The 22,818-nt window shown below is 50.0% G+C and overlaps 8 protein-coding genes and 1 pseudogene across 9 annotated transcripts; 4 read left to right on the forward strand and 5 right to left on the reverse strand.

The window, feature by feature from the left end:
- Positions 1–666: 666 nt before the first annotated feature.
- GCG54_00005711 (uncharacterized protein) lies at positions 667–2,172 on the reverse strand (the record flags this gene model as incomplete). Its single annotated transcript, XM_045405729.1, has 1 exon — positions 667–2,172. One exon carries the CDS (start codon positions 2,170–2,172, stop codon positions 667–669), a length of 1,506 nt encoding a protein of 501 aa, XP_045264127.1.
- A 3,302-nt stretch (positions 2,173–5,474) lies between these two features.
- On the reverse strand, positions 5,475–6,532 carry GCG54_00005712 (annotated as a pseudogene). Its single transcript has 5 exons — positions 6,414–6,532; positions 6,126–6,366; positions 5,883–6,062; positions 5,660–5,806; positions 5,475–5,621 (listed from the first exon to the last, which is right to left on the reverse strand). Coding segments are annotated over exons 1-5 (834 nt in total).
- Positions 6,533–7,642: 1,110 nt separating this feature from the next.
- GCG54_00005714 (uncharacterized protein) lies at positions 7,643–7,892 on the forward strand (the record flags this gene model as incomplete). The annotated part of the gene is made up of 2 exons (XM_045405730.1): positions 7,643–7,727; positions 7,762–7,892. 2 exons carry the CDS (start codon positions 7,643–7,645, stop codon positions 7,890–7,892), a joined length of 216 nt encoding a protein of 71 aa, XP_045264128.1.
- A 38-nt stretch (positions 7,893–7,930) lies between these two features.
- GCG54_00005715 (uncharacterized protein) lies at positions 7,931–8,304 on the forward strand (the record flags this gene model as incomplete). Its single annotated transcript, XM_045405731.1, is given in 2 exon segments — positions 7,931–7,999; positions 8,014–8,304. The coding sequence occupies 2 exon segments, from the start codon at positions 7,931–7,933 to the stop codon at positions 8,302–8,304; spliced, it is 360 nt and encodes a 119-aa protein (XP_045264129.1).
- A 623-nt stretch (positions 8,305–8,927) lies between these two features.
- GCG54_00005716 (Non-reducing polyketide synthase ausA) lies at positions 8,928–12,346 on the reverse strand (the record flags this gene model as incomplete). The annotated part of the gene is made up of 6 exons (XM_045405732.1): positions 8,928–9,368; positions 9,440–9,990; positions 10,067–10,149; positions 11,327–11,844; positions 11,900–12,189; positions 12,244–12,346. The coding sequence occupies 6 exons, from the start codon at positions 12,344–12,346 to the stop codon at positions 8,928–8,930; spliced, it is 1,986 nt and encodes a 661-aa protein (XP_045264130.1).
- Positions 12,347–12,939: 593 nt separating this feature from the next.
- GCG54_00005717 (Lignostilbene-alpha beta-dioxygenase isozyme I) lies at positions 12,940–14,794 on the reverse strand (the record flags this gene model as incomplete). The annotated part of the gene is made up of 6 exons (XM_045405733.1): positions 12,940–13,319; positions 13,377–13,740; positions 13,791–13,925; positions 13,972–14,348; positions 14,414–14,537; positions 14,594–14,794. The coding sequence occupies 6 exons, from the start codon at positions 14,792–14,794 to the stop codon at positions 12,940–12,942; spliced, it is 1,581 nt and encodes a 526-aa protein (XP_045264131.1).
- Positions 14,795–15,370: 576 nt separating this feature from the next.
- Positions 15,371–17,406, forward strand: GCG54_00005718 (uncharacterized protein; the record flags this gene model as incomplete). The annotated part of the gene is made up of 7 exons (XM_045405734.1): positions 15,371–15,571; positions 15,622–15,785; positions 15,849–15,955; positions 16,004–16,602; positions 16,651–16,918; positions 17,000–17,019; positions 17,074–17,406. 7 exons carry the CDS (start codon positions 15,371–15,373, stop codon positions 17,404–17,406), a joined length of 1,692 nt encoding a protein of 563 aa, XP_045264132.1.
- A 1,771-nt stretch (positions 17,407–19,177) lies between these two features.
- GCG54_00005719 (uncharacterized protein) lies at positions 19,178–20,923 on the reverse strand (the record flags this gene model as incomplete). Its single annotated transcript, XM_045405735.1, has 2 exons — positions 19,178–20,567; positions 20,694–20,923. The coding sequence occupies 2 exons, from the start codon at positions 20,921–20,923 to the stop codon at positions 19,178–19,180; spliced, it is 1,620 nt and encodes a 539-aa protein (XP_045264133.1).
- A 655-nt stretch (positions 20,924–21,578) lies between these two features.
- Positions 21,579–22,642, forward strand: GCG54_00005720 (Short chain dehydrogenase sol3; the record flags this gene model as incomplete). Its single annotated transcript, XM_045405736.1, has 2 exons — positions 21,579–22,477; positions 22,543–22,642. 2 exons carry the CDS (start codon positions 21,579–21,581, stop codon positions 22,640–22,642), a joined length of 999 nt encoding a protein of 332 aa, XP_045264134.1.
- Between the last annotated feature and the right edge of the window lie 176 nt (positions 22,643–22,818).

Consider the following 22,818-nt stretch of genomic DNA (forward strand, 5'->3'; position numbering starts at 1 on the left):
TAATCTATAACTAGTTTATAACCTATAACTTAGACTATAACCTCAGTATACTATTATAACGTATTAATCCCTAGCTTCTATTAGTAGACCTTACTGTTAGATAGCTAACTATAACACTATAACTATAATAATTAATAGTAATTAAAGTATTAATAATAGGTTTAATATGTTTTATATGTAATATAGCAAAATGTATATTATAGCGTAAAATTAGCTTTTTTTTATGTTTTTGTATAAGTGGGGAAAAAAAGGGGGGGCGGACGCTGTTAACGTAACGGACTGTAAAATTACTTAGTCACTATAGACTGTAACTAAGACGTATGAACAATTATGCGTAATTTGGATGTTTCCAGCGAACGGAATTCCGAACAAAAAGTATTGAGGGCGATGCAAATCAACGATGTAATTAGGCTGCAGGATCATATTCCTTTCATGATATCTGGATATTAGCCAAGCTGAGCGCCATTTCATTTCGAAAATATTCCTGCCTTTGCCTAATTAAGTGTGCACTATGGATGCCTAGTGCCCGTTCATATTTTCTATGAAGTCCACCTCAAATGGTAATATTGTATCCACAAGCCCTAAGAGCTATCCTTAGCAAAGTAGAAACGCCCAAAGTTTGCATAATAATGATCCGCCAAAATCCATGTGCTTCGTCATCGAAAATCACTGTGATACATGCGATGTCATTGTAAGAGTGCCAAGAGTCGTCGCCTCAGCTACGGGCTCCGAGTTGCACTCCGTTTCAATGACAAGCAGCGGCCACTCAAGCACGCCTCGCCAGTAGCTACCCAAGTGCCCGGCAATAGCGCGAATCATTGAGGCGCCAGCACTGCCGAAGGCCCAAAAGCTGCGGCAGCGGTGCAATAATACACCATAGTAGGCGAGAATGACTAGGGCCTCTGGTCGATGTTTCCGCAGCATGTCAACGAAGCTTCCCTCTATCTTCACAGAAAACGACGAGGCCGCTGAGGGATATTCCTCTTCGTCGAGGCCTCGACACAGGTCGAAGGACCACTGTAAAAGCTCAATGGTATGACGGCATGCCTTCATGCTGGTTTCGCTAAGGTCAGAATCGTCCAAAAGACGAGTAAGAGGATCGCACTCGGTTCCTGGAGAAACGATCTTTTTATGAGCCTTGAGGACAACATTGAGAAAGGGCTGGATCTCGGAGTTGTACAGATAGTCCTTAGCCGGAGGCGTGACGGAGGTGATGCCGCGATTGAGATTGAAACATTCCACAAGTCGATCGATAAATGAGTGGAAGTCGGAGCGGTAGTGCGCGAGAGTGTCGGCAAGAACATGTCTGCCTAGGATGGCAGAAAAGAGGAAGCGAGGGACGGCGGTAGCTTTGTCATCTTTGGGAACCGTTTCTGTGAGGAGAGTGAAGGAGGCAAGAGCGCGTGTTTGTAGCTCTGTGGCCAGGTGTCGGAGACAAACGGCTGATCCAGGATACAGATGAACCATGTCGAAAGCTGTGAAAGCAAGAATTTCATCGAGGAGGTACGGTGAGTCGACAGCGTGGCGGATGGCAATATCCACTATGCTCCGGTTGGGCCCGGTGAAGTTTGGCACTGTGTGGGCATGGTGCATGAGAATCATGTGTTGCGGCGTGAATATTGTCTTGGACGCGACGTTTGGTACACCGATTAAGCCAGGATGGCAATCGGAAGGTGGATGGGAAGCGGTAGGCTCGAGGTCGGCTATGGACGCTTGGTCACCGTGCTCCAACGACAAGGAAATGGTGGGTTGATCTACCGCTGGACCGAGTTCCGAGTGGCTGTTTTGCTGATGAATGGCCAGCGGCGTCTGTGTATTATGCTCTTCCGCATCGTCAATGTTGTTTACACTACCCTCTGTGGGATCGGGTAGTGTTGGACTTGTTGTTGTTGTTGTCTCTCGCCCGTGCTGTTGCGATGCGTGCCGCTGTTGCCCTCGTTTCCGCCTCTGCTTGCCCACCTTGGGCGGCGGGAAGACGCATGCACGCTCTGCAACTTCGCAATTTGCGCAAGACGGCTGGCGCTCGTCGCAGCGGATATGGCGACGTTTGCACTCGGTGCACCCGTTGCGAGACTTTTTGTGGGATCGCCGAGTCTCTGTGGTCCTTGTATTTGCGGTTCCGGCAACGCTCGAATCATGCTGACCGGTTGAGGTCTGAGTTTCTCGACCCATGTTGGTGTATAAGCTTGAATGAAGGCGCCGTGGGGTATTAGAATATGTGACGAAGCATCGGAAGTAATTCGGGAGAACGTCGACCCCGTTGATGATTGCAGGCTTGGTTTTGGCCGCTTTAGGCTGCAGCTGTGCCCAGACAACGGGGCTTAGCTGCGGTCCGGGTCAATAGTGCCCCATTCCGCTAATCCGGATCCGGTGGATACAATCTGCGGGTCAGGGCGCCAGGCTTCGGCGCCGGCTTCCGAGCCGAAATGGACTCATCGGCATCTCGAAGACCGTCGTGCTTTACGCGACAGATCCGACATATTCAGTCTGTTGACTACTGGCTTCAGTCACGACTGAATCTTATTTTAAGAATTCCATTAATACTTATTATAAAATAATACTAAATATTAAGCGTCCTTCAGCTACTACTATACTAACATGACATAAACCTCACTAGTTGAGAAGTAATACTTAAGCAGTATACCTACACTACCTAAATAATACAATAATTGCGTTTCTGTACAGCTTCTTCTGCAGTAGTAAGCATATCGTTAAACAATTTGATTATGGTTGGAATAGCAATGTTTATAGGGCGATCGTGCTCTAAATGCAGTTTCCCAGCACGCAGGTACTCCAAGTCAGCTCGTGATGAGATGTTAGAAGGGTTGCACATAATGCTCCGGTAGAGAACTGCAATAGCAGACATGTAGCTAGTCGAATGAAACCTGCTCGGGTCAGAATGGTTGGAATCACTTTGATCAGATAACATGACAAACCCGATTAGGCGCCCTTTCCTCGCCGCTATGTCTCCCGTAGAGCTGCTTTGGTTGGCTTTAGCACGTTGCATCATGCGATTCTGACGGAACGGAACTTACTTGTTCAATATTTTGATGAAACATCTTGCAGCTTCAACGCAGATGACCTCGCTAGCTTGGTATTCAGATGAGTTTTGGTGCGCTACTCCGCTACAAGAAAGCCTCAGGACGGTGCCAGCGAGATGAATAGTGCGCAGAAAATTGAAATACTCTAGGTGGAGTAGCACGACGTGCCAGTAGTTCTCTGGAGAAACTATAATGGTTCCGTCCGGGCGATACGAAGATGGCAGGCTGTCCTTCCACACCTCGAGGCGCTGGTTTGCCTCTGATATGCTGTCTAGCCTGGAGACAAGTGAATGCTTGGTCTGCATCACGGCACAGTACTGGTTTTGTATCTGGCTTAGTTTGTACCACCAATTCGACATTTGCGCACGACTGGGCGGCCCAGAAGGTGAGTCACTTTGAGAATCGTCCAGGTAAGATATATCCTTGTCGTAAAGGCCGCTCGAGATCCCAGGAGGTCGACCTTGAACGAGTGAGAGACTCCTTCTCTGACTTTAGCGATCAGAAAGGGCATTGAGACTTGTACAGCTTACGAGTCGAAGCCAAATAATATGCACCAGAGGCGACTACGAAGGATGATCCGCCGCTCTGAGAACCCCATATCTGTAGGGCTCTTCTGATGTAGACCCAAGGATTGGGCGACTCTGATAGCAAGACCACACAAGACCCAGGCGAACCCTTCTCGCCCAGACTTGGTGTGGATGAATATCTGGGAATATTAGCATGATCAGTGGTAAAAGGCGACGATCGAGGCACCGACATGGAGTATGAGGATCTGCAAGCTGGTCTCACAAGGAGATGCCAGTGCGTCTGACATCATGGACCAGGCTTTTTGATATGAAGATAGGTAAACCCGGTCCATGTCCTCTGTCTGTGTTGAAGTACGTCTCTGGACGAGCGCTCCCAGTGATACGACGAGGTGAAAGAGACAATAGTCGAGAGCGTTGAGTCTCGGTCTCTGCGGCGTGTACATCATTTCCATGCGCGACATAAATATGTCTCTGTCGATGATTGGAAAGAAAAAGGCAACGCATTCGAAAAAGGCTGAGAATTAGTCAGATGCAGCAATTGTTTCACTATCGGGGAGACTTCAACCTTGTATACACTTCGTTGCGACTTCTTTGCTAGGTAACTCTTGGCTTGTAATGTCGAAGAGAGACGACAAACCGGCCTCGTCGACTTGCGGCCCAGCCTCAATAAGAAAGTCCAGGCCGTCAGACTTCAGAGGAAGCTGCTGACTTTTGAGGCCATCCGTAAGGCATATCGCAAGTGTGGCACCAACAGAACCTAACCCTAAGATTGGACGCAATGAATAGATTGTATGCGTTGACTGGATTTCCTTGACTTACCGACGTAGTGCCCCCGACTCTCATTTTTCCGAATGTACATTGAAGGAAATACCGTTCGCTGGAGGGATGCAGTGTTCTCGCTGCGCCGCGTCAACGCCTCGATATCTGGCACTTTCCCGTTTGCCAGGCTAAGTGACGATTTGGCGAACGGTAAGACGTGAGCTGATGTGGAGAAAAGATGGCTCGTCGCGCTAATATCGGAAAGCGGATGTTGAGAAGGTGAATGGCCGCCGGCATCCGTGCAATAGCCTCCGAGAGTGTTGCTCAGGTCTGGCAACTCTGTTGGTGACGTGTGATCGATATCCCAGAAGTTGGACGACACTCCAATACCAAGTTGATGTAGTACAATGCCAAAATCATGGGTTTCGGGACTCGCTTCGAATGCGTCTTCTCGGGGCCAGACAATTGGGCCAGGCAAGCTGTCGTCAAACATGGAACTCGAGTCCGCTGCTGAACTTCGAGATAAACTTATGCCAGAATCATCATGAATATTTGTCGACTCCGAGGTGCTGTTGGCTGTTACCGTTTCTTGCTCAACCTCGAAGGGCCTTCTAGTTTGTCTTCCAGCCGCGCGTAGTCTTCTGTCAGAGGAAATGCACTGAGTGCGATATAATTGACAGTTGAAGCAGGGTCGTTGATCCGGGGTGCATTTTAGCTACCATCGACCTACAAGTCAGCATCCCCCATGACGTAGGACGAGTGAAAGACACTGACCCTCTTCTTGCGACAGTAATCACACGCCCGGGCTACACGCTTCGCGCGTTGTGGACGGGTGCTCGGCGGAGTATTTTCCCTGGACATGATAAGCAATATCCTTTGCATGCCCATCCGCTACGAGCAAGGCGGGTAAGAGGGGACATTTCACATTATATTGCGAGCCCGAGCGACGCGCCCACGGATAGCTCATAAATCCCGGTGCCGTTACCATTCGGCTTGCCTACATCATACTTACAAATTCAAACAGATATAAAGTGCGGAGATGGCAAATATGTTTAATGCAGAGCTACATCAGATGAGAACCCTGGTCAGTGCCAATCCTCGCGGCACCTGTACCGGGCCAGACCTTGCAGAGCCGCTCGTACTCCTCTCACCCGTCTCCACACAACCGCAGAAGCTCTCTGCCGTAGTGATTGCCATTCGGAAGTCTCTGAATGGTGTGGATTTGATACGTAGCGAATTCTTCGCCATTTAGAACACGCCTGAATTTTGTTGAAACCCGAACGACGTTACTGGGCTTTGAATAAGTTAGTACAACGAATCTGAGGGTCCAACCTCCCCTATGCACGAGAAGTTAGTTTCGGCAAAGTATTCTCGAACTCGTCTCCCTCTGAAGTTGAGCGGTCCAGCAGGCTAAAGCACGAGAAATTCGCCCACAACGGACATTAGCAGTGACTGCTTTTCGTCTGTCATGTCGGATACCTATACACCTTTATATAGGGTTATTCTGCTATCTGTTAGGTGAGCCCCACTGCTTTCAGGGTTGGTTGGCGCCTACCTGATCTGCTGAATTCCACTGACTTTCGCGCATCGATGGATCAAATATTTTAGAGTAGACTTGAGTCTTTTTTTTCCCTTTTTTTTGGTTCTCTTTTCCCACCCTTTTGCATCCCCGGATTGAAATTCCAGACTCTGCTGGCTGTCCCTCGCGTGTGAAGAGTGACTTCTCGACCAGGCCCTTTGTTAGTTGTCTGAGAAAACGTCAGCCACGGCCAAAATTGAGTATTGGACGCACACGTACGCTCGGCTCCGCATCCAACAGCACAGGGCCGATGACCATTCTGCGTCGCGAAACAAAAGCATGAAGGTAGAGGTGATGTCCAAGTAGCATGTACGCCCACGCCTCAGTTTTCGAAGCCGTGCCGGAAACCGCAAAGCTGCAGAGCTCAAGGTCAGCTGAGCGACTTTCCAAATGGTTGGAAAGGTCATATAAGTAGCTGCATTCGTCCAGAGTAGCCTGCTTGACAGGCTTATCCCAGAGACTTGTTAGTCTTCATCGCCGCTCGAACCTTGGCGAAGCCGGCCTCACCGAGCGACGCTTGAACGAGGCCTAAGACCGTGTTGACCTTGGCCCTGTCGATATCTTCCAGACGCAGACCCTATCTGAACAAGACAGACTCTGGATTGCTCCAATTCCGCCTTTGCGGACTTGGTCAGTAATTACATGTCATCAGTCTTTCTAAAGGTGGGTAAACCAATTCACCGTTGTCTATGCACTCATCATTCCTTAGAATAGAGATCGTGTATTACGTCTCTTGGCTCCTCATCACCTCAGAAGCGCAAGAAATCTTGAGCCTCGAGAGGCTGCCAGCGTCTAAGCATTATTTTTCCGCCATATCTAGGAATTAAAGGCAGTCGTCTGGGTGTAAGCTCCAAACTCTGCAAGTTTTAGAGACCGACCGTTTGTTGCCATCACTTGTGATGCCGTGGAGCGGATGTTCGAGGCCAAACTTCTAGGAGTCACATGGCTTCTTGACCAGCGGATTGTTGGAAGTCGTCTCCGAGTACCTATAGGCATCGGTGAAATCAGTGCCCTCGAATCGTGACCATTCAACTCAGCCTTTCAGCCTGAAGGCCCACCGGCTTAATTGGGGTTTGGCCAACTCATTGCGTCTATCGGGCACAAAACGAAAATGACCATAAGCGCGTGCTTCGTGTTCAAACTGCATCGTTAGTGTTGACTCAAGAAATCACCAAGAGCTAGGCCCAATGGCTGGATAGAATTGACAAGTTGGCATTACTTGAGCTTCTGGATTGGGTCTTGTCCGTGGATTGCTAAGCCCATGGAACGAAGTCTGGAACCCTTTAACACGTCGGAATGGCTCCGACAACGGGGTGTTTGAATGGTCAAGTTACGCTTGCGAGACCAAGGAACGAACGCCATCGTCAATCATCTTCAAAGTGTAGTAATTCGGACAAAACGCAGATTTAGGGGCAAAGCGTATGCCAATAAGATCGCAGTCGAAGCCAAGAATTTCAACTTCATTTTCGCCGACATCAATGTTACACCAGATGCTGCTCCCTACGACTTCCAGCTCCTCGTTGATCTTATACGTTAGCTTGAAGACGTAGACGCTGGCGGTATCCGAAACGTTGCCCCTGGTATTATTGTTGAGCACCCTGTGCTTCTTCATTCAGTCCGCTCAAGATTGACATCCTTATTTAGTGCTCCATGTGCTGCGCCCAGCACCGCGTCGACGCCGTACCCAGACTCTCCCGCGATTTTGTCAGAGCAGTGAAAAAGAACAATTCATAGACATGTTCAAATCTCTGAGATTTGCCGTCGCTTCTATCTATCTATGGCCCACCGTTGGTCGGTCTCAAGGCATGCCGACGTGCTTGAGTCTGATTAACGACTCTTGAACTTGGCACTGTAGTTAAAGACGTTAGAAACAGGTGCATTAACATGTTTGACTCGCAGAAGAACGGAACCGGAAAGAATGAAGCTCTAGATCCTCTAGTTGGATTCTTTTTGAGTCGGGGTAGTTTTAAGAGGGAATGGAAATAAAATTCGAAATCTATCGTGGAGCCGAAAACTCCGTGATCATGGAGATAATGGACCAGTTCTTCCCTGGCACAAATGCGGCAACCTTTCCCCAATCCTTCTCTCAAACTGTCTGAGCTGACAGATTTCCACCTTGAAATGCAGCCCACGCAGTACACACTGCGGTCTGTCGTTTCCTCTCTGGCGCGGCTCCAGAAAGGTACAAAACTTTGTCCTCGCTGAAACCACCGTCGCCGGCGTCATAGCCGCGCCGGGAGCTATGAGACAGACAAACTGTCACTTCCACGGCGCCATCGGCATTGGGATGTCCGTCGCCGCAGTGCAGGTGGTCCCAAATGCCACGGAACAGGTGGCAAAGTGGAATACAACAGACTTCCCGGGGACATTGAAGTTAGGGCTTTGGATCTTACAGTAGAAATTAACCTCCGAGCGCAGATCCCCGGGAACCACTGACTAGAGGAAGCCTTCCGTGAAGGTTCAATGCCGACTTTCTGTGGGGTCGAGAATCAGACGAAAACTTGAGGTCAAACGACACTTTGCGGTGCTTCCGGGATGTTTGCTCCTTGGATCCGACCTGTAGTTCCTTGGCTTTATTTGGCTAGTTCACAGTAGTTTCCGACGGGCGTGATGTTCCTTCCGTCTGGATTTGGATGTCGTTGCATTTCGGGTGGGGTCTTCAGTCTGCCTCAGTCTGTCTCTCACCGTTTGCGTCTTTGATCTCGCTTCTTGTATCGCGAATCACTTGCAACACCAAGAATGTCTATATGATGAGTTGGCCAGTATGTAGCGTCAAATCAATGCCAGATGTCGTCGGCACTATCGCTGGATACCTGATGCAAAACAGTATGCTTAGATATGTTTACTTGTTGGGTGTACAAGCCAGTTCAGTGGCAAAATTATTGTTTCTTGAAGATGATGAGTAAGTATGGAGAGCTTATGAGCTTTTTTTGATTCAAAATCTGTCACTGAAGTCCAGCCTAATGAGCCGGGAAGTGTGCGGCCTTTCCTGGACGTGCCCAATATTGCCCAGTCGAAGACCTATTGCTTTCCCATGTGTTTGCCGTCTGGACCGTCTAACTGTGCCTCAAACACAGCACTGTGTCCTTCTAAGACACACTGAACAGCTTTGCGCAACGTTTCCGCTAAATCATCAGCTTTGAAAGATCTGAAGCAGCCGACCTCTCCACGTCCAGCTGCGGCAGCGATCCCCGCGTAGTCCGGCGTTGGTGAGAAACTGATGTTAAGTTCTTCTCTAGAAACCTTGAGAGCTGAAGCTTCCGGTCTGGTGTAGAGCAGGGAGTTCCTCGGGGCGTTCCATCCATTGTTGTTCAAAACGATTGTGAGAATCGGAATCTTGTAGCGCTGTGCGATCCAGTAGACGGATGCCGGAAAGGAGAACATATAGGAACCGTCGCCTACGACCTGACAGACGAACTGTCTCGACCCTGTAAAGTCTGAGGCCATTTTCACGCCGAGAGCCTTTTGTTTTGTTAAGCTGAATATTAGCTGGATGCTTAAAATGGCAATCTGAATCTACACTGTGTACTTACCGCTCCTCCACTCCAACCAAGACCACCTCCGCCACTATTGAACCAGGAGCCAGGAGTCGTCAATCGAAGCTGCTCTGCGACGGACTGCGTGTTGGTGATTGCTTCGACGACGAAGATTGTATTCTTGGGAACGGCCTTTCGCAGCTGGTCCATCAAATTCGGGGCGCCGAAAAAGCCTTCAGGTGAAGGCTTTGCCTCATCAGCGATCCTTATCATGCGGTTGGCGTGGGTTTCTTGTAAGCCCAACAGGCGCATGGCGTAGAGAGGCGAAGTGATGACGGACTGTATTTCATCATTGGAAGCAATGTAGTCTTTGATCTGAGTGACGGCCACGAATGCGTTGGCCTGGTATCGATGCTGAGCGTTGATGTAAAAGACTGGCATGTTGTGTTTCAGTGGATCAACATCGACGTGAATGACACAGGCATCCGTTCTGGGCTTGCATCTAGTCGGGATCCATGGAACATCGCAGTCAAGGACAAGAATGACATCTGCAGTCCTGATGTTGTCGTCTCCGGCGTAACCACAGCCGAGCCAGCTGACGTGGTTCGCTGATCGAACAACGTATCAGTTACTCTACTAATCCAAAGGGAAACATGGACAGAATACCTGGAAAACACATCTCACTCACTCCTGCGTCAAAGACTCGAAGCCCTGGAACAGCCGTGGCAAGTTTTACGAGCTCATCCGGGACACGAGTGTCTCTGCCGCTGTATCCCATCACAATAAGAGGCTCTCTGGCATGGACAAGGGAGTTGGCAATTAACTCGACTGCTCCCAGGCTGAGTGCAGTTGGTTCCACGGAAGACCAATGTTTTTGATCGATGGAATAAGGCTGTATCTTGGCGTCGAGAACTTCTCTGGCTGCACACAAGTAGACAGGGCCTTTTGGGTCACTCGTGGCGAAGCTGAGAGCTCGATTGATCATTTGCTATCGCATTTTTAGTTCTAATCAACTCATGTAGCAGAAGCGAGACGCTCTTCCTACCTTGATATGTAGACCAGACCGGACCTCGCCGGTGTACCTACAATATTGTTCGACAATCGCCCTCTGATTGTGGACGTCCTGGAGCCACTGAATATACTCATTGCGAGACCCATCCAGTTCCCCTTCAATAGTGAAGGGAGATAGGCCAGCGAAGATTAAGAGAGGTACTCGGCCAACGGATGCGTTATGCACCGCACAACCTAGTGCTTGGGTGCCGACATCGACGTGAACTATGACGACCTGCGGCTTTCCGGTAACGCGAGCGAACCCGTCGGCCATTGACATGGCAACCATCTACCGCAAACATAAGTATTCCCAGTGATTCAGGTTGCTGGGGTTGGGGAATACGTGCCTCGCTTGGGCATGTGATTATCCTGGGAAAGGCGTCTCTGCGTTCTCTCTGGCCCTTCACCATTGCTTCAAGCATGCCAGGATGATCAGAGCCAAAGTTGCAGAAACAGTGCGTTACACCTGCGTCCCATAATGCCTCGAAGAACGCCTCTGCGGCAGTGTACTTCTCGGGCCCCTCGGTTACGTTGACGTTGGCCATGAAATTTGGAGTGGTTCAGAACGTGTCGTGGGGTCTTATTGGTAAACAGTCTTGGGAAATGTTTGAGGCTAGGTAGGTACAAGCAGATTGCCGAGGCGAGTGGGGCGGATGATCCTGCTTAAGAATAATACTCTCTGTCCGTTCGTGAATAGAGTTTTGTTTATGTCCCCCGGGCTTGATGGGAGCTTTTGGCTCGGCGAGAAGTTGGGGCGAGGAGATTGCCGTAAGGCCACATCTTGTTATGACGGCATGCGGAATTTTCAATTGCATCAGAGAAAAACTCAGTCGATTTCTTCACTGAAGAATAGATGGTTCAAGCCAAGCCAGGTGTGCCCGGAGTTATACGTACGCTCGTAGGAACTTCAACCCGCTAATCACAGCCTCATATTCTGGATCCCCGGGCATCTTTCCGATGTCAAAACCATGGTCCGCATCTTCAACAACCACAAGCTGCGTATCTACCCCGTCCGCTTTCAGAGCGTTGTGCGCCCTCTTCGCTAATTTGACGTCCACCGCCGAATCAGCCCCTCCATGCCCAAAGAAAGTCGGCGGGAAGGACGGCGAGAACAAACCGGCCGGCTCCACCCTGCCATAGTTACCGTCCGACACGACCTCTCGGAGGAAAGTGCCGTCCTTCATCTTGCCCATGAGCCAAGCAGCGCGGTAGGTCGAGACGTCAGGTCCCTTTGGGCCAAAGGGCGGCGGGGCTGATGTCGGCGGTGGTTTGTCTTCGTATATCTTGTTTCTGAACTCCACATCTGGGAGCTCAATGGGAGGTATCTTTGCAGGCTTAGCGAAAGACTCGTCTTCCATGTACTTGAGGCCGAATAAGTCAAGAATGGCCTTGGGAGGGTTGGGCATCGAGGCCTAGGTCAATGTGAGTTTACCGGACAATGTTGAAAACCAGGACCAAACCACATACCATAAGAAGAGCAAGTGTTCCTCCCGCAGAATGACCCCAAGTCACGACTCGCTCGCCATCCAGCATAATGCCGGCGTCATTGGCTAGCTTTACTGGCAAGTCGTTCTGCACCCATGAGAAGGCGTCTTTGGAGTCTGCGATTGCTCCATCGTATGCTGAGATTGTCGGAGAGAGCCGATAGTTGGGAGATACCACTGCGCCGAAGCCCAGGTCGAGAAGCACTTTGATGTACTGAGGGCTGATCATGCCCTTGTTACCGACTACAAAGTTTCCGCCGTGGTAATAGATGGCTGCCAGTTTGTCAGTCTGTCATCGTCAAAAGCATCATTACTCATCCTACGTACCGATAGGCTTCGTGCTGCTCGAGTCGCCGTGCTTGAAGTAAACGTCAGCTTCGATCGAATCCGCATCTCGAAGATGCTTGTATGTGTATGTGTTCAATTCCATATTGTTGTTTGAAAAGTTCACAACGATGTATAGTTTGTTTGTCGTAAGTCAATGATTGCTTAAGTCCCAGTGTGTATGATTGGGCAATTATTTTGAATCCTGACTCTGAATCACATAGCGTAATGAGGCAAAGTTTCGATGGCTCTCTCTGAACCTTGACGTAATTCCGGATCCCGGGGATCAGGCAAGTTTGGAGACCGACTCCGTTCCGGGGGTTTTGTTGCAGTGCCTCACTTTATTAGGCCAGAAGGTGACCCTCACACCTTGCCTGCTATTTCTGAGATGTTGTTGGTCATCAAAATGGTCTGATTGCGGGTAGGATGGCTTAGACGGCCACATTCCTGTTTTTGTATGAGTGTATCATGAAACTGAACAGAATACAGCATTTATGCCTGTAAAGATGTTGGTAGCAACGAGGTACGGTTGAATCCTGAGTATTGACACTAAACTTCATGAGAAAGAGAGGCATAGATACTGAGCTACCGATTTGACATATGTTACACAAACAGTTTAGCCATAAGATCCTCTTTGTGAGTATCCTATCCACCTCCTCCAAAAACATTCGTACAAGACCAGAGATTCCAGCTCTGGCATCATCGTCCATTCGTCTCATTCGTCTCATTGTTTCCATCCCTGCGATGAGGAATAGCAAACTCAGCTACTGTGGCTGGCCGACCGTCAATATCCGTGTCATCAACCCAGTTGCCATGAAACCCAGGCCTCAACCTGACGGGAAGCTTTGCAATAGCAGCATGCTTCTCAAAGTCGTCGCAGTCAATAATGACAAGCTCGCTGGTCATCTCGTCAAAGTTGTTGACCAACGCAATCAGGAAACCGTCACCCTCCGCGGCCCCCGGATGTCGGGGGACGAACTGAGGCTCCTGGAAGAAGTGGCGAGGCCCTCTGATGTATTTCTGCGTAACACCGGTTACAAGATCGTATTTGTAGAGAACGTTCATGTGGCCAATGCCATCTTATCGAGCTGTTAGCGTAATGACTCTGGCATGACTTGAAACTTTTGAAAACGTACCGCCAGCCAGGGGTGCAGAGTACTCCCAGTCCGTCACTCCAGGGCTCATGTCAATCATGTTTCCGTATATGAAGCGGTGCTTCTTGCCAAAAACGCGATCGTCGATGCGCGGGAATTCGTTTGGCCCGGATGTCACGACTTCCGTGGGTGATTGATACACCAGCTTCGTGGAGTGAGGATCCAGAACGAATTCGCAGACATGAGGCGCAAGGACTTCCAGATCAAAGGCGGGAGCCTCGCCGTTCTGGTCTGGGAAGAATCCGAACCCGTTGCCCCTGACCATAGACACGTGAAGGTGGACTTGCCCGTTCTCCTCCCACGCGTTGGCGACGTGGCCGGTGAACAGGTTCGGCCCTTTGAACCACTATGACACGTTAAAGATATGTGCCAGATGAAGGAGGAATCGTTCCAAACCTTGATATCCGAGGACTTGGCTCCTCTTCGTGGGAGGAGCCCTATATAGTGCGGTCGATCGGTCCAAGTCCAGTGGTTGCCCCCCTGTTTGAGCTTGTCCATGAAGCATTCCATGGGAACAAGCGGAAAGATGACCTAGTAAGAATTAACCAGTACAACTACACGGCTAACATATACTCACCCAGTTATCAGTAAAAGCCATCTCGTGCTGGAATCCGCAGAATGGCGCCTGAAACCACACCTTTTCGTTAAATTTGCCGTGTTCATCAATCGACATGTAAAACACGTCCCTGGTTCCAATTCCCTTCCCCTCGTAGCCGAAAGACAGGACCTCTCTCGTCTTGACGTCATACTTCGGATGCGCAGTAAAAGTCTCGCTTTCCAACTGCCCGTCAAAGTCCCATTTGCCAATTGTTTCGAGGGTGCGAGGATCAACGGCATAAGGCTGACTGTCTTCTTTTAACGCAAGGATGACGCCTTTGAAGGGGAACGCCGTCGTGTTGGCCGTCGTGCGGTCGGCGAACTTGACCAGGTCAGTGAAAGGATTGCGGTACTTGCCTGACGTCTTTGTTAGTACGATTTGCTCACGGTTTTGGAAAACTCTGTTGCTGTGATTGCTTTACCGATGAGCGCACGATTCTCGTTGGTCTCAACTCGAAACTTTTCGGTCTTAACGAACCGCTGCTTAAAATCGACATTGCCGTTTTTGATGCGAAAAGAGGAGATTGCACCGTCACCATTGAGCCACTTTAGAGACCATTTTAGCATTTGATACAAATAGGGACTGGTACGGGCAAACCTACAATATCGTTTTTGGCAAAGGGGACGTGATAAGGCTCAGGCATGATACGATAGAACGTGCCCGAAATCGACGGAGGGACTGTTCCGTACACTTCGAGATTGCTGACCTTTCCCTCGTAGCGGGTTGGCCTGTTAAAACCTGCGAGGGCAGGGCCGGCGTTATCGAAGTTGGTGTCGCAGGGCGGCCAGCTTGCCTTGTCCATTCCAGGCCATACTTTTGAAGGGAGCTCTTGCCACTGTGAGGGTTTTAGATGATGCATGTCGATCCAGTTGAGTTGACGGATGATGAGAAAGACGCTTTGGTGTGTAAGTCTCAGGAGTGTGAGTATTTTAGCAACGCCCTTTCATTACCAACTACTCATCGACATGTGGCTAGCTTTTAGAAGCAGAGCTTTTCCGTGCAGTATCATCTGAAGACTCATCCGATCACATTCTTGCGGGGGAGGAGGCGGACACTTCGAAATCCCGTCCTGCCGAACGACTTGAGACGGAACGGGATGCACATATCCTCTCCGCTGAGGATCTGGCTTCCGTGCCACGGAAGTAGAGTTCAATACACATGAAGTGCGTCACCACGCGATTGGATGGACTGCCCCCGGGCACGGAGAAGACTCCGAGCGCTTGTCTGGATTCCGCTGGCCGGCTTTCGGGTAATTACCTGCGACCGTCGTGTTCTTAGACAGAGGGCCGTCGCAAAGCTTTGGGTAGAAGTAGCTACCAATTCCCCCAGGCAGTATTACGAAAAATCACATTGGACAGATTTGCTGAAGGTATTCAACATGATCGTTGAAGGTTGCGACGTTCCGTTGTGCGATACGATCCGCCCGGAGAATGAGGAGAACTGCTTCCCATACTCCTTCAAGGAGAAGAAGAAAGAGCTCCTGCCTAAGGGCTGGCAAAAAACCCTTCGTAGCCGACCTCTTCCTTGCGAGCTCATATACGAGGTTAATGAAGAGATGAGACACTCGGATGGCGTCAAGGTCCGTCCGCCATGATCAGGATATCAAGAGGAGGGGAGCTAACGGTCTAGATTTACTACGATATCTGTCGCCCGAACACGGTGGAGAAGGTTCCTGCTCTTCTTGCCCTGAGTCCTTACGGCAAAGGAGGTAACGGGTCTCTCAACTACGAGCTCTTACCGTACAGAGTCGGGGTACAAGAAGAGATGCTTTCGGGCCTGGAAAAGTTTGAGTCGTGAGTCAATCTTCTACTCCTCTACGCGGATCGCGTGAATAAGGGTTAACTGTTCATGTCCAGCGTTGACCCGGCGGAGTGGGTTTCTCGAGGTTACGCTGTTGTTAATGTCGACATCCGTGGATCTTGGGATTCTGAGGGAGACCTATATATTGAGGGAATGGCGCCTGGTGAGTCACCTCTGATCTCTCCGCACAGACTTCCTAACGTTTTCCAAGGACGGGACGCTGCTGAGATTGTTGAGCATGTTGCCGCCCTGTCTTGGTGCTCTGGCTCTATCGGCATGCAGGGCAACTCGTGGCTCGCGGCAGTGCAATGGAGCACTGCGGTGGTGGCGCCCCCCGCCCTTAAAGCTATCGCACCGTGGGAGGGCTTCACGGATAAGTACCGCGAAGTCGCCTGTAGAGGCGGTATCGCTGACGCGACGTTCCTCAACCTGGTATATAACGGGACGATTCGCGGCCGAAGTAAGCGAGAAGACATCTTCGCAGCAGCCCAGAAGTGGCCTTTAATAAACCCCTACTGGGAGGACAAGGTGATCAAGACGGAGAAGATCACAATTCCTATCTATGCTGTTACTAGCTATAGCTCGGGAATCCACGGTTATGGCACAATCCAGGGCTTCCGGAAAGCTAAAAGTAAGAAGAAGTGGCTACGGATTCATGCTACCCAGGAGTGGTTTGATATTTATCGAAAGGATATGAACGATGAGCTGCAAGCCTTCTTCGATCGATATCTCAAGGGGGTCGAGAACGATTGGGAAAAGACGGACCCCGTTCGCGTATCTATCTTGACTTGCGGAGATCGTTTTGGACCGGTGAGTGTACCTGAGCTTTTACTCTGATAACAATGCTAATGGAGATAGCAACCTATTGAACATTTCCCCATGGGAAGTTATCCACACGCAAAGACTGAGTATAAGAAGCTCCACTTAACAAAGGATAACCTATCTCTCTACCACCCTTCAGCACGCGGTGTCACGTCGTACCAGTCGGACGATCGCAGCTCTGCAGTACAGCTTGTCTATACCTTCAAAACTGCGACCACTTTGATGGGATTCTCCAAAGCCAAGCTGTGGCTTTCCTGTGATGACACAGACGATATGGACATCTATCTCAGTCTGAGAAAGGTCAGTAAGTCGGGAAGAGTGCACGACCATATCAACATTCCATGGTCCGCAATCCCACGCAACGACAGCACTCACGATGATGTAGTCAGCACTAATGTCATTAAGGTTAGTCATCTCTTTTCCCTTTAACCGTTTCACGGCTACTGACTTCGATTACAGAGCACCGGATCTCACGGCCTACTTCGCGTGTCTCACCGAGCCGTGGATCGGTCGAAGCAGGATTCCATTATGCCCTACCACCCTCACGAGAAGATTGAAAAAGTCCAGCCGGGTGAGATCGTTCCCGTCGAGATTGGAATCTGGCCGATTGGGCTCAAGCTGTACGAGGGGGAGGGGCTCATGCTACGCGTGCGCGGGAGCAAGGATGCGTACTGGGAGATTCCAAACCTCCAGAAGAGCACTATCTTTGGCATAAATAAGGGGAAGCACCACATTCATTTTGGAGGAATGTATGACTCGTATGTTGCTGTGCCGTTCATTCCGAACGTTTGATCTTGAATACAAAGACGTTGTGAGGAGACACGAATGGTTCGGTCAAGCTGTTATAAATCGCAGAAGTTTTCGTCGATGGAAGTGGCAACTATGAGGCATCGAGGGGCCTACAAAGTGACATTTTTAACCTACCGAGCAAAGTTTTGGATGATCGGACGAGGGTTGCCATCAAAACATGTATGATCCCAAACGCTTGATAGTTTTGATTCCTATCAGGATGTGAAAAACCTATGGCACCGATGAAAAGCTGCCTCAATCTTGGTTTACTCAATTACTAATGGAAAAATTCCATCTCCCTAAGTCCCTCGGTAATGGCGACCTGCTACAGCAGCTGTAACAGGGCAATGGGGCTTAGATGACGTCAGACGCATTCCGAGCGTTTACTATGGCGCTGTCAAGAGTAGCACTCAGCTCTGCCAATGCGGATGGGGTGATATGAATCCACGGCAGTGGAGGCTTCAGTCATATGGCCAGACCGTGACGAGGCTGAGGAATCAGTAGCAACACGGCGTATTTCAGGACTACTTTGTTGAGTAGAGCGTCATCAACGCGAAAAGCAGTAGGCCCCTATGCAAGAAATACAGTCGCGCGTATTCCATAAGAGCGGGATTTGTCTACCCTAGACTACAAGATTCGATACATAGTTCCTCTATCATATCACCTTCAGTTTTATGTATTATGTAAACCTATCAACTTAGATTTTACGTTGCGATGGCATCAACTGCGTCATTCATTCTTTGGGTCAAATACCGTAGGTTGAATTGAGAGCCGGGATTCCGATTGAGGAGGGGTGAAATCTGACAGCTTGATTGCGCAGAGGAACACTAGACTATGCAATAAAAGACCCCTGAGAGCGGAGATGATCCGGTTTATCATAACTAAGAGATGCAGTGTGACCCAGAGGCCAATTGAATTCCGACATGTAGCTGTGATGCAAGAAGCTTCAACGAAGCCAGCCAAAGAGGCTTGGCGCAACCAGCATTCCCCGCTCAGTACTTCTAGCTAAACAGCCCGATAAGGTGAGGAGAATTCTCTCAACGATGGGAGGCCAGAGTCACGTTGAGATCTGGGCTGCGTCTCGCAAGTTGAACTCCAAATCGCCCCTTTCTCCAACAAATGACTCACATGCATGCATGCACAACCAATTCCGGCAAATCTCATTGAAGCTTTCACAACTCAGGATTGTGCGACATCATGGGAAAGCTCTACTGCTTTCAAGCGTGCCCGTCGATGCGGGCCCAGAGCTTGGGTTGACCACTAGGCGGGGAAGAACCGTTACACACGGCAAAACCCTCAACAAGATTGTGTTTGCGTACAAATTAGTTTGTATCAAGGTCAAGTGGTATGGTGAAGCGAGATACAAGTAGTATTGAAGAACTTCCAAGGACTTGTGGAAGTGGAAATTCAACATGAAAAGAACTTACCTGCCAGGTCACAGGTCTAAGGCGCTGGAGTACTGAATGTAACGGATCATGCAGAGCGGAATACCAGTTGCTCGTACAGTCTAGAAGTCTTTTGTTTGAGTTATCTCTACCCGTAGCTCTTAGACCAAGTCTCGTGTTTGTAAGATTCTAGCCGTTTTTCATCATAACAATACATTCGATTCCGAATCCATGAAATAAACGCCCCCACTCTCCCCGAAGCCGAGACACGAGACCTCTCTGATTCGAGGACGACTCCTCATAAGAACCTAAATCCAACACTTCATATAGAACCCAATAGCATAGATCGCTAAAAGGTTTTCAACGACAATTTTGAATTTTTCCAGCTTTTATCCGTGGGGTTCCTCCGGGATATCGGCCAGAAATTCTTCAAGGCGTCTGTATGACTCTGCACGCAGCTCTGCCGCTTCCTCAAACCGGCCGTCGCGGACAAGCAAGTCCTCAAGTTGCCACATCTCATAGACAATCTGAGATCCCAGCCGGCCTTGCCCATACTCTCTCAGAGCCAAGATGGTTCTCATCTTGTCAGGTGCAGAGTCGACATCTTCCCTACACTGAGTCTCAAAGTCCATGATTATTCTGGTGATATAAGCCACGATACGGGCTTGCAAGCGAGGGATATCCATGCCAGGATGTATCGGCATTGCTGCGTCGTCTTGAAGCACTTGACTTTTCAACCAAGCTGAGAGGGCACGTACCCTCATTGTCGAATCGACGGGGACCTCTTCTAGCATCTGAGTGACCCCTGCAAGACTTTCCTGCTTCAATTGGTTGAAGTTAGCAGGCTGTGAAGTTCCGTCGCCATGGATACCGATGCCATCGAATGTCAGCTCATGCTTTGGCCAGAGCCTCTCAGGTGCTACTTCGACGTCGTCCTGGAGTAACGTTCTGTTGACCTTATCATGGATCTTGGCGAACCACTTGTCCGAATGACGCGCGATCTCGGGATCAAGTTTGACAATATCTGAATCCCAGACGAGTTGGTAGTAGAGCAATAGGTACTCCGGGTCGAAGCGGGTGAACGTCAGATCCGCGTTTATCGACCACGCTCGCTCGAGCGCTTCCGGTCGGACAGGAATGCCGTCGTGCTGCCATGCCTGCAGCAGATCTTGCAGTCGAAGCAGTACCTTTGACACCGGTCTCCTGCCAGCAAGACTTATGAGATGGTGCAAAAGTATGTGGCCGAGATTTGCCTGGCGGAGGAGGGCGATATTGTGGAAGATCTCGAGGGTATTCCAAATGAAGAGGGGCCCTTCTGCGTCGAGCAGAGTTTCTGCCTGGAGGAACGCCTTGCGAGCTAGACGACCAGCCAAGACACCCTGATCGCGATCGAGAAGGCCTAGTATAAGTTTGAAAGCGAAACTCAGCTGTTCGGGGTTGTTCAAGTCGCGCGGCGGGGGCTTGATTGACGATTCAGGCGAGGGACTTGATGCCCCTGGGGGTGATGGCAGCGAATATCCAACCGTGCCAGGTTTGGTCCTGTCGAAAAAGGAAACAGTCCAGTTTCTGATACTGGAAAGAAATGCTAGTTGGGCCGCATCAGAGGTACTGATATGAAGGATGCGAGGGGCCCTCGAGACTGTAGCAGCATCGACCAGTGGAGTTGACGGCGGCCCAGAATCTCGCGACGATTGAAGACCGATATCCTTGCCTCGCCGGTCCCGACGAACATTCTTGTGGAATCCCCATTTGGTGAAGCGTTTTTTATACATTTGCACTCTTGTTGTAGGACGCTTGTCAGCTCACATGGGGTCTCTTTGATGCCAGAAGCGGCACACCGGTAGCAGGCATCCAACAAGGGCCCTGAAAAAGGCAATATCCGCAACATGTATGGGCGCAACTTACGTGGCTCTAAAATTGTAGTCCTTCTCCATCTCTCTCATTAGATACTTGAGGCTTCTACGCTCTCTGACGTACATGCGCTCAATAATTGGGTACACGGCCGTCCATTCTTTTTCATCGTGTTGTATCGGCAATGCGGCGCATGCCGAAGCTGGGCTCATGGGAGTATCTGACTGGGGCATTCTCGGGAGCAACGTTCGCTGGCCTGGAGCCATTAAAGCTGGGGCGGTCATCGTGATAGTGCAGGTATCGCAGCCTCAAATCATGCCTCCGTCACAGAGTTCATGGGCGAGATAAGAGAGTCAGGTGCGTCAGGGAACTTTTCCAGAGGACACCATTCGTCCACGGGTGACGGGCTTGGGTGCCTGGCAGGGGGCGCAGCGAAGGATCCAAGCTAACGAATTTCAGAATGAACACCCATGTCAGCGCCACAGCAACTACTTGTGAGCCTGTCCAATGAGATTGTGAGAAAAAGTTCTGTCTCATGACGAAAAAGGTTCCCGAACGCTGGGATCTGCATTGCTTGATATTGACGAATGAGCGTCGTGGGAAAAGTTCCGCATCGTTGCCGGAACATTGCTCAGCGTTCTCGCGATCCGTAGCTCCAAAGTCGGGGACGAACGAGGTGGACGAGAAAAGTTCCTGGTGGTTCTTGTTCGTGTGATTGGAAATCTTATCCAAAGGAGCCTTGAAAAATATAAAAGCCTGGGTCGTGCGCGCTCATGTTGAAATATGTCCCAGAAGAAGACATCTCATCAGCATCATTATCCCCGTCACGTCACCATCAGCAGCAAATTTTATCACTCGCAACATCAAGCAAAGTTTTTTATTCCAATACCCAACTATTTCCGTTTCGGCTTTATTCGGCCTTTTCAAATCATAGTCGTCATGTCCGCGCAAATGCAAGAACGAGTCGCATCGGAGACGAGCCTTTTGACATCTTTCCGCAAAGCTGTATTCAGCTCCGTACCTCCCATCCCCGAAGCCATCAACCTCAAAGGCCAGACCGGCATTATTACTGGCTCTAATGCTGGTATTGGCCTCGAAGCAGCCCGACAATTTCTTCAAAAAGGCGTTACTCACCTCATACTGGCAGTCCGCTCACAGAGCAAGGGCGACAACGCGGCGGAGCTACTTGCACGCCAGTTTCCTGCAGCCGACATCCAAGTCTGGCTGCTAGATATGGAATCCGATGCATCAGTGCGAAGCTTCGCTCGCCGCTGCGAGTCTCTTCAGCGGATCGACTTTCTCATTCTCAACGCTGGTGTCGGTAAGATGACGTTCGAGAAGAGCAACGAAGGCAAGGGTCGCGAAGTGACTCTCCAAGTCAACTACATCAACACCATGCTTCTCGCCATACTCATGATGCCGGTTTTAAAGGCCAAGGCTCACGATCGGCCCAATCGGTTGACCGTTGTCGGCTCCGATATGTCGTACTGGGCTACACTGCCGGAGACATCTGGGTCTCTCCTCGATGCACTCGATACCAACGAGGGATACAATGGAATGCAGCACTACGGCAAGACCAAACTGCTTTTGGTAATGGGAATCGCCAAGCTATCGCAGACCGTCACGGCAGACGAGGTTATTATCAACTACCTTAACCCCGGCGCTACCAAAGGCACCGGTCTAAACCGCGAGGCATCGGGTTTCTGGAAGATCGTCCCGTTCGTTATGGATCGCGTGATCGGCCGAGAAGTAGTTGATAGCGCCAGGCAGTACCTTCACTCGGCAGTGGTCCTGGGAAAAGAGTCACATGGTTCCTTTACCGACTTTGTCATCCGGCCGTAAGTCCCTGCTCCACGAGACTTCGCGCCGAAGTCTTCCACATGTCTTATTAACACGCCCACAGTTATCCTAAGCTCATGTACACTGAAGCTGGTCGAGATAAAATGAACCGTCTGTGGGACGAGACTTTGTCAGAGCTTGGGTTGAGTACGCACTCCATCTAGCATTGTTTTGAGGGAAAGAGGGGCGGGTGTTACCGTTGTCTCTGCATGCCGGTTCTCGAAAGATATCAACCGTAGGTTCTGGTGGGATACAAGGGCCTGGTTTGATCATGTGCATCATAGACTTCTGCTGCTTTTAAAACATCGAATATATTTAATTAATGCCTCAAGGCGAGTCG

Source organism: Colletotrichum gloeosporioides (genome assembly GCF_011800055.1).
Source record: "Colletotrichum gloeosporioides strain Lc1 chromosome Unknown consensus_47, whole genome shotgun sequence".
NCBI lineage: Eukaryota > Fungi > Ascomycota > Sordariomycetes > Glomerellales > Glomerellaceae > Colletotrichum > Colletotrichum gloeosporioides.